This window comes from Rhopilema esculentum, chromosome 21 (genome assembly GCF_057945365.1).
Source record: "Rhopilema esculentum isolate cy_ngs chromosome 21, ASM5794536v1, whole genome shotgun sequence".
Taxonomy (NCBI): domain Eukaryota; kingdom Metazoa; phylum Cnidaria; class Scyphozoa; order Rhizostomeae; family Rhizostomatidae; genus Rhopilema; species Rhopilema esculentum.
This window is the reverse complement of record NC_142835.1, coordinates 2,282,089-2,296,174: the sequence shown is the minus strand read 5'-3', so window position 1 is coordinate 2,296,174 and position 14,086 is coordinate 2,282,089. Positions and strand designations below refer to the sequence as shown.

General features: G+C 38.2%; 1 protein-coding gene across 1 annotated transcript; it reads left to right on the top strand.

Annotated features, from left to right (window-relative positions):
• The first annotated feature begins 2,015 nt into the window (after positions 1-2,015).
• LOC135684885 (uncharacterized) lies at positions 2,016-12,037 on the top strand. Its single transcript, XM_065200575.2, has 3 exons — positions 2,016-2,295; positions 5,328-6,004; positions 6,855-12,037. The coding sequence occupies exons 2-3, from the start codon at positions 5,362-5,364 to the stop codon at positions 7,091-7,093; spliced, it is 882 nt and encodes a 293-aa protein (XP_065056647.1). The 5' UTR covers positions 2,016-2,295; positions 5,328-5,361; the 3' UTR covers positions 7,094-12,037.
• The last annotated feature ends 2,049 nt before the right edge of the window (positions 12,038-14,086 follow it).

Below are 14,086 nucleotides of genomic sequence, written 5' to 3'. Positions count from 1 at the left end.
GTGGCTTTGGATTATCCTTAGGAGAAACACTGTTATCATCAGATCTTTTGATATGATATTCAAATCTGTATGACTTATGCAAAAATAGTTTTCTGGCAAGCTTTCAAAAAGAAGATTTTCAAATAATAAGTAGGGTGTTCATTGGGAATAGACAGAGCGCTGACTCATGGCGGTGTTTAGTCGTTTCACAAAACCTCATTTTGTGAGAAGACTTAAACAGGAGTCGGCTGAGCTGTAGTCGGCAGTCGAACAGTAAAATATCTTCACGATTGGCAGAAATCTTTCAGCTTTCATCACAAATTCCAAGAAAATCCTTGAAATCAGTACAATTATGTACTCACAATACTGTCTAAATCTCTAAGATTATAAAAAACATTTCTTGGACTATAATTGGCCAGGATAAAATGGTTTAAATTCGGAAGTTATAAATCAGACAGGGAGAAATCGCATTATTTATAAGAACGTCAAAATCTTGCTCTGTATTGAAAGTGCTTTGAAAATGTTGTTTTGAAAGTTGAAGGGATATTTTGTTGCTCTGGAAGTTGATTATTTCTCCTATATAACAGTGTACTGAATAAGAAGAAATTCATCAATGGTGTGATATTTGTCTTTATCAGTTCAATTGGGATGTTATCGTCACTTTTGTCTCCATAGAATGATGTTCATGTATCATATATCATGATATATGAATATACACCATATATCATGACAGTCAAGGACCGCTGCGAAAAAATTACAGATTGAGGGGGATAAAACTTTTCGGGGGAGTGGCTAAAAATGCAAAAAATAAGAGCAAGGCGATTTTTATATGGTCTTATGTTCATTTTGGCAATAGCCCCTTCAACCCCTTCGGCCCCCACTTCTGTGGTCCATGATCACAGAAATATTTTGGGGATGGGTTTCTTAGCAACCAGTCTTCTAAATACTTTTTCCCAAACAGTTTGAATACATAATAAAGAAGGGCTTCAATCCCTTCGGCCCCCACTTCTGTGGTCCATGATCACAGAAATATTTTGGGGATGGGTTTCTTAGCAGCCAGTCTTCTAAATACGTTGTCCCAAACAGTTTGAATACATAATAAAGAAGGGCTTGGCTATAAGAATATATCCAATATTCTTAAAACTTTGAATAAAAGTTTTCAGAGCTGTTTTTAGTTTATTGAAGTTTTCTTCCAATGTAGGTGATTCTCGTGATTTTTAAAGAAAGACCCGTTCATGTTCAAAACTTGTAGAATTCCTTTGATAGTTAATTTAGATGGGAAGAGGGTGCCAGGTGGGTTATTGCCTTTTTCTCTGCAGCTGATCCTAGGATTGCATTGCCATTGCTCAAACCGTCTGCTGTTCCGAAAATATCTCGATTTAAAGAAAAAAGGAGGGTTTGATCCACTGTACAGGGTTGTTTTCCTAAATTTCAGTGTCTAGTTGAGTAAAAAGTACCCAATTTATTTAGCAAAATATGAAGCTACCCATTTCCTTGCTAAGTTTTGGTAAATGTACTGCTTTTGCCTTCCTAACTTTCACAGTTTTCTACTGCGACTCTCCCCCCCCCCCCCGCAAATTGGTTGTTCCACAAACCCGATTCAAACCACCAACATATCAATTTCGGTCTGCTGCAAATAAGACGAAAGTTGTATAAATAAACATAGAAATCTTGTTTGTCTCCACGATGTTGTTTTTCAAACTGAAGCCCTCCTATTACGACGAAGAACCGCAATCTTTCTACCCCACGTTTCTTTCATACATAAATTCAGCGAACAAAAAATTCATTAATTTAATCCTTCATTAGATTCTGCCTTCGTTACAACTTTCATTAAAATGAGTTCAGGCCCTAACATGAAACTGAGAAGCTTCTATGCCCTAATTGAGGTCAACGGGCTCGGCTGTTGATCGAGAGAGCATGGAGGCCATTATATTGGTTAAATTCTCAAATGTCAATCATATATAGTCAAGCGAAAGGAACAATTGTTTTGGAACAAAGGATTTTTGTCACACCCATTTGGTTCGAGTCTCTATTTTTCAGAGCGCAACACTTCGCGATAGCTCAGACAACCTACGAAAGCGTGTGAACACAGGGTCCATCAGGACAAGGTCCATACCAAGCAGAAGGCCTGCTAAAAGCCTATCGAAGAATTTCAGAAGTTTGGAGAGGTTCAAGAAAACAAACCTGGTCGTTTCCGCAGCGAGGGCAGTGACTGAAAACCGAAGATCAACAATGGCAGCCGCACTAGTATCGTGAAATGCTTCAAAATTAATCATTATACTTCAAAGATCGCAAGCCAACGATCTGATCTATTAGGTATGCTATCGGTATTATAACTGTACCAATTTATCGTTCTTATCAATTATTCATCTGTTTTTTATCTATCGAAACTTTGATTTGAACAACGAAGCTGTGCTAGGCTGGTGTCAAATGTCAGTCCTCTTGACTACGATGTTGTGGAATTTCGCATTTACAGCCTCATTTGGCTCGTATTCTAAATCATTTGTTCACGATAAAGTAAAAAAACCCGAATTATGTTGTTTTCTTCAATTTGGTTTTGTGTCCGCGGTTTTTGCTTCAGAATTCAGTCTTATTTGAGCTGCGTGTCACGAAAACCGTTATGTGATCAGGATGTTTAACGGTGCGGTCAATTGCATAGACGCTTACAGTAAATCTCTCTTTAAATGCTTCAACTTTAAAAGTTTCACCCTAGCCCAAAAAATCTGCTAAAGAAAGCGACCTACATATAAATTTCCTTTTCTTCTCCAGTGTATGATTTGAATCTTCTAAGAGCCGATCCTCTCCTCACCCAGATCGGAAACCATGCGTCAAATAATATCCCTCCGCTTATGCTAACCACAAATGCCTTACATCTAACTCTCAGTTGAACCCTCCTCGTTTTTAAATGCCAGTTGCTAAAAGTTTAACTGAACATTGGGCTAGAAATATCTTTCGGGTTAAATCATAGGATAAATTGTCGAAATTGGTGGCGCTCAAGCATTTGTAACTGAAGTTTTTCTACTAAAGTACTTGTTGCTTGAAGCAATCCAGTATTAAATGCCTATAACTGTCCTGTATCAGTTGAAATTCTTGACAGTCGTTAAGCACTGTGTTTATGGCTTTTTGTGGTATTAATTCAGCACACATTAACGTAGCGAAAAGCCGCAACGCACATCTGTTGTCCAGCACCTTTCATCTGTGACTAACGGGTCGAACTAAATTCAATTAATGTTTGGATGAGCCTCCCTTTCTGAACAAAATGGGTCTGTTTCAAACTCATTTGTTGTTTATAAAGAACCTTTTATTCTGTTAAAGAACCGCCTTTTTATACAGAGTTGTGTTCTGTCAACATCCCTAATGTTTTAGCATCGCAAAAGCAAATATGAGAGGGTAATTCAAAAGCTGTGGAATTACAGAGTTTTATTTAAAAGATTGTTGTTAAAATCAAGTGATTTTTACACAGTGGACAGGAATTTCTTTCAAAGTTAGCTAGCTCGAGAAAATTTGTCTGGGAGACAATAAGATTGATGTCTGACTCAGTAGGTGTCCACAGAGCTTTGTCCGGGTACAATCGTAGGAATTACATTATCCCCCAGGAGCTATTTGTTTGTACTGTGCCCCGTTTTTTGCCGTTATGACCCGGTCCAGCCGATATTTTGAAAAACTGGCCCCAGTCCACAAGCCCTTGTCCCCGCTAAGGTCCAAATTGGTAAAAGTTGTTCGTGTTTACAATTATGAGTTATAATTGATGAATTAAGATGTTGTCAGTGTGTGTCAAATCTAACAGAACCGTGGACGTTCCCGCATATTGCTTCAGGCCAAACCCACTTCACTATTATAGTTGATGTCATCTGGAGGAATATGCCCTGTGGGCAGATAACACTTTGATTTGAGGAGATGTTATTTTTTTGATAATATCTCCATAGGAAAAAGTGTTATTGACCCGATCATGTTGGGAGACATACTTCAAGGATGATGTAATGTCTTGGTGTTTGCTTGGGCAGGGAAACGAGGCTGGACTTCTTTGGTTGTTTGTCATCGGAATAAAAACTTGGTTAAGTTAAGGCGCAAATTGAAAAATCCAAATAACAAAAAAACCTGTTTATGACTCCCTCATTGTTAAAAAAAGATCTAGCCATATATATTGTCAAACTTTGAAGCTTACAACCCTGACTTTGTTAAGTTTAGACTGTGTGATAAGAAGAAAATGGGTCACATCGAACAAACTGCAAAGCGTTACAGGATATAAGATTTAGTGAAATAAGAAATGGGAAATTCCTGGAGGGTTCTGTGAAATGTAAGGCTTAGCAATAGCCCCCCCCCCTAAAACGCCCTTGGATTTTTGCCATCCTTGGATTTTTGCCGTCCTTGGATTTTTGCCGTCCTTTTATTTTTGCCGTCCTTGGATTTTTGCCGTCCTTGGATTTTTGCTGCCCTTGGGTTTTTTGCAACTACCCCATCACATCGAGAAAGTCGATCGTGACAATCGCTTATTCACAACGAACAATGTTTAGCTCACCGTATGCTCTTGGTATGTTTAATTTGACCTTAGGCTCGGAACCAATCTCATACAGATTTTTATTTGGCAAACAATCCATCTCTCAATTATGCGAGTTTGAAAACAGGAACAAATAGAAATAAAAGGTTTTATGATATTTAAATCCAAAAAATCCATATGACAGTTACTCCAGTGTGTTTTAATTCCCATTATCCAAATTGACCCAATATTGATTAAATTGATTAAGTCTTGGGTTCATCCTCGCCATTAGAAAACAAAAGCCTAGCCAGTGCAACGCAAGCCATTTGTAAATGTCTTGTATTGTCTCTTATTCCATTATCTATTGCTGAACTAAATTAATTTTGGTGTCATAAATTAGTTTATGAATCATTTGGCGCCCTTATAAATTAATTTTACGTCACTAATTTGAATTGTAAGATGCATCTTTTCAGTTGGCCTAATTTCATCATATGAAAGATTGTTTTGTTTTGTAAACATTTTCCCTGGATGTGCCGGATATCAAAACTCGATTTGTTCAATAACTAAAGGACCCCCACCAAACGGGACCCAAACTTATTTTTATACCTATCATTTTTAAAATTTTGATCAAGCTTATCATATTTTACAAAAAAAATTTAAAGCTTTTTAACTGAACCTTCTATAAATCAGGTCCCCTAAGTTAGCAGGAAAAATGATCATGTGTGCATTTTGCTATTGTATTTGACATATTCAATACCCTTGGGTGGGACTCTCTGACAGCCCCTAAGTTTTTCCTTAGGACCCAGGATTCTAGATGCGTTCCATCAGAATGTAAAACACTTCATTTAATTTTAATTCATTTTCCTTTCAGTGTATAACCTGCGTGTTCAAATTCCTTATTCAAAATGGCGTACAGCAAACCACTCAGCTTCTCTTTCCACAAACAAGAAGATTTCGCATCAGTATTCACGTTCAACAACACAACACTTCCATTGTCAACGATGCGTGACTCCCCATTCCCAGAGCTCAGCTCCAGCCCAAAGTCAAGGTTTCCAACCATCCCAAGCCCAACAAATACTTCACCATTCCCATCTCCGTTCCCCAAAGCCAATGGCACAACTCTTGCCAAGTACACAGACCACTCTTCTCACGCACTCCCTGGTGAGTGCATCACAGAATGCAAGATCTGCAAAACACTCTATGGCCTAGATATTGCAGCTTTCTACTGGTCACTTATGGCTATGTATGGCTTGCCATACAGAAGCCCAGTTTCGCCTCCCCTCCCCTCTGACGTCAGAGCCAAGAGCCCAATGGGGAGTGCCTGCAGTGACTCCCAGCCACCTTCACCTGCTAGTTCAACAGGAGAAGAAATCGGCAAAGAATCTGCCATATACCGTTGTAATGTCTGCCAGAAAACATACTCGCATCCACGATTTTTGAATCGCCATTTACAGTCACATACACCATTCAAAAAACACCACTGCCCTCGCTGCGGTAAAGGCTTCAATGATGCCTTCGACCTCAAGCGACACATCAGAACACATACAGGTACGTTTTGTCTCTAGATGTATAAACTTTTATATCGTTTTTAGATGTGTCTAAATGGTGGTGGGTCGATTTAAAGTTCTCTCAGTCAGATACAGCCCGTTTTGATGTATTCTGGGTTAACTGAAGCCATGCAACGATCATTAAACAATATTCTAGGTTGCATTTTTTAAATTTCTCTTCATACGTTCATACAATTTTAAGCACTCACTTCGAACGTTTTGTTATCACTCTGTTATGACAACGATGACATGAACTCAAACGGTCCATTGGAGATTACAGTCTATGGTTTTGTCTCTGACGTTACAAAAACCATACAACGACACCATATATCAAAGGCTATTCAACTATCAAAGGCAAAAGCAAATAGCGAACCTTTTCTACTGGAACAGTTTCATTTACGTATTCAGTGTTTCAATAAAGCGTCAGTGATGAATTGTTCTTAAGGGATGACTGCCAAGATGTCAACGTGTTAGGAATAATAACCGCTCGAAGCCTCACGTGTCGTGAGTAATGGGTGGAAGGAAACGTCTCAGTGTTCAATATTAAACGTGTTTATGGTTATATACCGATTATCTAGTCGGACGTGCCCACTTATTGAATGATTTGATACGTGTTCGGACACCAACGCAAACATAACTGTGTTCGAGTCATTTAATTCATCTAAAGCTCCTTATCCTTACTGAAATTTATCTGGGGGGAGGGTGTTAGTCCCAACAGGACCTATAACCTACCCTAAAATGAACACACCTTACTTCCTCCAGTAATATCCAATCCCTATGACCCTTCAGGGCTGGCTGTTTAAAGACATATTTAACAGAATGCATGCAAATATTTATTGTTTAATTTTTAGGAGTTAAGCCATTTAAATGCAACCTTTGCGACAAATCATTCACACAACGCTGTTCACTCGAAGCCCATTCAACACGTGTGCATGGCGTTGCCCACAAATTCTCTTTCCGAGAGAGAAGACCCAAGGTCTATGTCTGTGAAGAATGTGGAATTACTTTTCACGACAACAGTAAGTTCCGTCAACACAGCAAAGAGCATGGATCTTGTGCCATGGCTTCTCAGATTATTAATTTCAAATAGATTGCTGCCAATTTCAGGTTTGAGAAATTTGTATATATTCGTTAATAATAGCTCACGTGGTTGGTTTTAGGGCTCTCCCTCGCATCCATGTTTTCATGATGAACGCCTTCGAATTACAGGACCTATGTATGCGCCTTCACAGTGTTATTTTTGTACTTGGCGCAGCTGCTTTAGAATTCACCGTGCCTGAAGGGCTTTAAATCGCCACTTGAGCTATTAAGAACGAATTGAGTAGATAGTTAGTACATAGCAGTCAGCTATGTTATAGTATTTGTAAATATATTGTTGCGTTAAACCTCAAAATAATGTTGAATCACGTCGTGTCAGTTGTGTATTGTAAATTAATGGCTTTTATAAGGCTCGTCACTAATACACAACAATTTGCCGATATCGGCAAACCTTTATGTACATATCGTTTTAGTATCGTTTTTCTTTAGTAAGTTTTTCTAGTTTTATTTGGTAGTTTGTTGATAGGATATAGCGTGGCCGAAGAAAAAGGGACGGCAGCCTCGTTTTTAAAAGCAAATATCTGAATTTCCTCATCCATGCGAGGTCTTTGCTGAAATAGGTTTGCTTATTATAAGTCGAACTGAAAGAAAGTTTCTAAGTGTAGGTGAGCAATTGCTGCCAGCAACCCAACGAGGCTGTTCAGTCCCTTTGGCCTTCTTATCTTTAGGTCTTTTCTAAATCGTTCAATTAAGGTTTGAGTAGATTGCCATCACATGCTGTTACACTGCCACAATTTCCTGTTTGACTTAAGTGTGTCGTTTCGTCGTCATCATTTTGACCAGAATTAATGCTTACATTGTGTTTTCTTACGGCATTGAAGAGCCACTCTTGCAATTAGATTTCCCTCAAAGAGAAAACAATTTTCCTCTAGCACCTAAGCACCTACGCTCTTGTGCAGGAGCACCGTGTTCATGAAGCGTTTCCAGTTACGGTCAGTGGTTTCTTTCAAACGCGAAATAAAAACCACGCTGTTTCCGTTTTCAAACGCGTAATTAAATAAAAACACTGACCATGTTTATTTCGGTAGCCATTTTAGAAGACCATGTCCGTTTGTGGTCAAGTATGGAGCATTTGTTGGTGCCGCGCCATATATAGATCGGCATAAGGACTAGTTTGGATTAGTTTTGTCATTCTTCCAACGGAATGTTATTTCATATCAAGGTCTGGTTAATGCGGCGATTGAGAAAATGAGAAACACACTTTGTTTTCAAGAAAATATTCGCAACCTTTTCGAAATATTCAGTCAAAAAGGTTTTTGTGGCATTTTAACAGGCATTATGTACGGCTTTGGCACATTTAGGGACTTTCTTACTAACTGTTTCTCCCACGGAAAGTTATATTGATACGGTGTCTTCTGTCCGCTAACAAGCCGCTTCACCCTAATTTACTGCATCCCGCTCAAAATAACCTAATTGCTCGTCCAAAAGAGTCCCATAAATATGGCCTTATTAAGAGTCCACGAAAATGTGTTACTGTTTATGAAGACCCCTTGGCTGGCTTGCATGTGACATAAGTCACATTGACGAGCTTACAGACAAATCCACACAAGGCAGAATTATGGTTATAAGGCACTCTTTGATGTCCAAAGACCACACTCTGACAAGCTTTGTCGATTCACGACGTTGTTTTCGAGCTTCGAAAGTTCGTAAACAATCACTCCGGCTAAGATAATATGGCCTTGTCAATTGTCCTATTGATATCAGGGCACTGGAGCGCTTAACCCGATTAGATCTCTGAAGTTGTTCATATTCGATGTCCTTTTATGGAGTTGACTCATTCTCCATGTATTGTTCTTTCCAGTCCTCAATATCTATCCTTACCGCTATAAGCGGCCTCAGCCGCAGCCGTAGCCTATCTGCTTTTCAACTGTTTCTATACCAATTTCCGTCTTTTTGTTGAACATTGTCTGTAAATAGATTGTTTACCATTGGATTATGCAAGTGAAAGCCCTCGCAAATTCTTACCTGATTTGAGTGTTGTACAATGAGTACGTTGAGTTTTCCAGCATAGAGAAACAAGTCTGTTTTAAAAAGCTCGCACCTTCAGCACCGTCCCCTCCTCCAGGTCCAAATCTTGCTGTCCCGCACAGCATAGACCACATATTTGCTCTAGTCCCTAAATGTTGCTACTTTTTCATTAGTTATTTTACCTAATTTTTTATATCTATACGTTATTGTTTATATTAAACAAATGGCAAAGTTGCCCGTTGAAAGTAAGGTCGCTTTAAATTCGGCTTTGAGTTTTTTATATCTTTTATCTACTATACCGTACAATCTTTTAGTAACGTTGATCGTGAAACGTGATAGACTTGAGATAGGCTAACAATTAAGAACGGTGGGAACCCACACGATATCTTGTTAACGTAATCTTGTTTTTCTTATCACTGATTTAAATTCTAACTGGCCTAACAAACCATCGTCTGTTAACGGAGCTTTTGTGCAAAAGAATGGTGAATGCGTGTTATTCAGTTGCCTGAACGGAAAGGAAATAGTAAGTAAGAGGATCAATTCAATTTAAAAACAGCCCATTCATTTCGATATTCGCTAGCCTTACTCATTTCACCGCAATGCCCCAAAGTAACTTAAGCGCCACCGCAATGCCTATCACGTAAGTTCACGATTAACTTCGAACAATTAAGACAATCTGTTCTTTAATTCCTTGCGAATAGGTTCTGCCGATGAACCGAAATTCTGTCGATAACTGGGTGATTTTATAGAGGGGAATAATCAGTGTGGTTAATAGAGTCTACTTTTCGACATTTTCTCTGTTCAGATTAAAGAAGGTGTGCACTGAATTGTGAAGGTGACTAAGCAAACTTCCCCCGAACTCAGAAGCACCAATCTTAAAGGTAATGTGTCCATATAAAAGGACTGCGTATACCCAACATGTCAAGTAACATCAAAATAACGGTTTGCGATTGGTTAGTATTCTTGCGATGCAAAACTGCTCACATGAAAAGCTAACCTTGCAGCAGGGTTAATAAACAGAGTGACTGTAATGGCTGGGACGATGATATGAAAAATCACATGTTTCTGAAAACCCCCGCAGAGTTACTTGCTTTAGCTGGACACATTACCTTTAATGTTAATTCAACTCATCACCCAGTTTACAAATTTTCGGCAGACTTTCTTTATAAGTATTTTGTATTTACAGTTTCACTCGTTATTTCGATTTTTAAAAGTGGAAACCGTTTTTTATAAATCCCTTATGTTCTTTATAAGAGCCCAAGTCGTGGATTGCCTTAACACCGTTATTAGTTCGGAAAAGTTTGTTAATTTGTAGTAGTGTGAGTTTTTATATATATTCTCGTGTTAATCGGCCTATATGGACCTAAACTCATTGCTCGCTGCCTTGAATGGAAAACAGTTATGCATGAAGTTGCCATATATATGGACCACCGTTATCTTTTGAGAAATGAAAAGATTTGACCGACAAATTGTGGCTAGTAGAATCGCGTGATAGACTGCTACTTCGAATGCTTCTCAAAGATAACCTCAATTGTATTCCTGCGGAAATCAGCTCCGAGGCTAATGCCGAGATTGCTGTAATAGCCACTTGGTGACTTGAATTTTCGAGCTCATCCATTCAAAGTCAGATTTCAAGATACTTTGGATTTCCGCTTCCGGAGATATCCGCAATCACTGAGCTGACTTGATAACTGTGCAATCTCATGGTATAAATGCTTACAAAATGCTGTTCTTCAATGATCTGCTCTATCAAACGAGGATCAAAACAGCTTTTTTTAATCGCAAAGCCCGCATTTTAACGGCGGTAGACTTTCACTAAGTACGCGCTCGACGCTGCGCATGGACAGACGTTGGAACGAGACCAGGTCATTGCAAAAGGAGGCAGCGTATCAACTTTTGGCTGACTGGATCTGGTTTGGTCTAAAACGACAAGCGAGTAGTTCGCACTCGCATTTTCTTTGAGGTGTCTGTTATATTTGTTTAAACATAGAATTTGTATGCATTTTTAGTGGTATTTGATTTGCATGTTATTGATAAAAACCTAAGGTATTTGTATAACGTCCCTTTGAATAAAAATGGTAGTTTTGATAAGGTATTTTAGATAAGGTAGATAGAATTATCTTTGTTATTCTAGCTTTTTACAGTTTGGTGGGATTTACGCTGGATAAGTTTGGAGATAAATGTTTTGCAGGCTAGTCATAAAAGACAATTTTGAATGCCCATTTGAAAAGCATGTCCCTAACTCTATAAATCAAGTTTTTGTTTTCCTAAACAGGCGGATAATCCCTGAATTTGTTTACGTGGTAACTAGGTTTTGATCTGCTGACATGCCTCGGAGAAGATTTGTTTTGCTAACTATGCAGATATGTATTTACGAACTGCTTTTGCGATCCGAGGCTAAAAGTTTTAGAATTCTTCTTATTTGGACCCTAGATATAAATACTGAAGAATCACAGTAGCCCATGCATATAGTATTTGCCTACATTTTCGTCTGCTATTCTGTTAAGATAATATGAACCCTGCTATCTAAGCTTCCATTAACCAATAGCCAACTTACAGGTGACTATTCAGCCAATCTCTCTTCACATCCCCCCTCCTACCCCTACGCATCCCAAGTCGTACATCTAAATGCAAAGCTGCAAATATTGTGGATCCGGATCTTTTTTCAAATTCACTTTTTTGTGAATGTCATTCCCTATCTTCCTAAGTGACAATTCTTTGTAAAAATGATAACCTTTTCTTTCTTGTCGTTTTATTTTGTTCCTCTATTCAGGCTAAAAGATCATTCTACTTTGCTTTTATGGCTCGCCCAGCAACAACAACTATTTTGTAGATTTTTGTAGTTTTTGTAATTTTGCAGACTGGTTCTGCATTTGTATTCGGTAGTTTAATAGTTTTATATTTGCTATTCTGGTCTTTGTAATTTGAATTTTTGTATTTAGCCGTTATTATTGTGTGTGCACCTCGATTTCAGAGTTTTTGTGTCTGACTTCTTCTTCATCAGATATAAATTTGCTTCTTTCAGCAAGAGAATTCGAAATTTAGATTTTTATGGACACCAGAAAGTGTCTATAGACACCCATTACGTTTTAGTTTCCTTTTGTCTAACTGAGAAGTTTCCAGTGGCCTAATTTTTCTTCATTTTCCTACAGTATAATGCGGTTATAACGTACTTTAAGGGACCAGTGTATTAAGTACGTTATATCCGAAAATTGACTAAAACCAAGTACACCTTTTGCCGTGACCAAGCACTTCTTCTAAACCGAGTACGTTATAACGGGATTCTACTGTCTTGTTTTGCCCTTTTCGTGGCGCTTTGCCCCCATTGTCCTTTTTGAGTCCAGGCTTTCCTGAAAGCTTCCATCGTAAATGATGAACCACTTTGTATTTCAAGGTCTGTAGCTTTAGACGGGACTGACAAGATATCGAAAGAATGTATTTTTTATTGATATATCAAAAGTCTAAAAGAATAAATGCAAGCTCTTAGCAGCTCTGCAAAAGAGGCTGGTATGAAAAACAGGCTATGGAATGCTTCACGTCAGAAGTCACGCAAACCTAGTCGGTCCTTTCCGAAACCGTGCAGAAATCACTCGAACACGCGCTCCTACGAAATTTTTACTCTCACTCTTTTGAGACAATCGCCAGTGCCAGGGGAGCTGGATGGAGATGGTTGAGGAAGGAGAAGGAATGGAGAAAGGAAACGCTCTTTTCTAATCTTTTGTCTCTAGCTGAGACAATAGGTTTTTCTGAGACCATCTATAGTTTCACATGAAATCACTCGGATAACTATACACTCATTTTTTCTATAAGAAACTGGCTTTAAGAAACGAGTACTGGACAGTCAGAAAAGATTAAGAAACTTAAGTACGCAAAGCAAAAAAATTAAGATACTATTAAATCGCGATAAAACTGAGAACAGGAAGTTTTGTAAAATCCAAGAACATGATTGCCCTGTTGGCCTAGAACTTGAGACAAGGGATAAAAATACACTCTCCACATCTAAATACAGCATCAGAACAGAAGCAAATCTCTTGACGTGATGAAAAGGTCACAAACATTTCATAACATCATTCATGACATCATAATTAAGAAACTCTTTAGAAACAATGAGTATTGACAATTCCAGAACATTAAGAAACTGGAGTATTCAAGATCGACCTTTGTTTTTTATAAAAAAATGAGTGTAGCCCATGTCAGATGCCATCACCCCAATGGGAGATTCTCGAGAGGTGAATCACTCCTAAAAATCTCGTGAACCTTTCAAAAATTGCCAAAAAATCTCTTAAATGTGCTGAAATCTCAAAATCTTTGAAAAAATCATAAAATTTAAAAAAAAATCTCACAAAAATTTAGAATCATTCAAAATATCTTGAAATCTAGAAAAGAAATCTTGAGATTTAGAAAAGAAATCTTGAAAACTCAAATTTTTTAGCAGTGGCTGCAATGTTTTGGCAAATCCTGGAATATTCGAAGCTTATTCAAAACGAATCCTCGACACAAATCTTTGCAGTTTATGAATCATAATCTCTTGTCATGCGTAAATCGTCCACAACAAGCTTTCTTGCCTGTCTCGATCTGAATCTAAAACTCAATATGAACATTTTTTGCAGTTTTGAAATCGAGGAAGCAAATTCGCAAAAAAACACGGGAATTGTCTAGCATGTGTCTTAAGTTCTTCAAACTGGCCTTTTTGTGGATGAAAACGTTGAATCCTGTGGCACTATATATGCCCATTTCCCCCCTTTGTCCGTGAAAAGCGATTTTTATAAAGTTCATTTGAAGGTTTTGTTTCTTTGATCTTGTGTTTCTGGGTTTAGATTCTTTCTCAGACATTTCGCAAATAAGGAATAGAGTACCAATGTGATGACGTCACAAAAGTCTATTTTAAGAATTTTCCAGTTTTGACCATAGTCCCCAAAAGACCATTGTGAAATGTGCAACCTCTAAATGCACAAAATCAATTGAATTTGCTACAAAGTGGCTGAGATATGGCCACATGAGCACAGTTTTTCCTCCA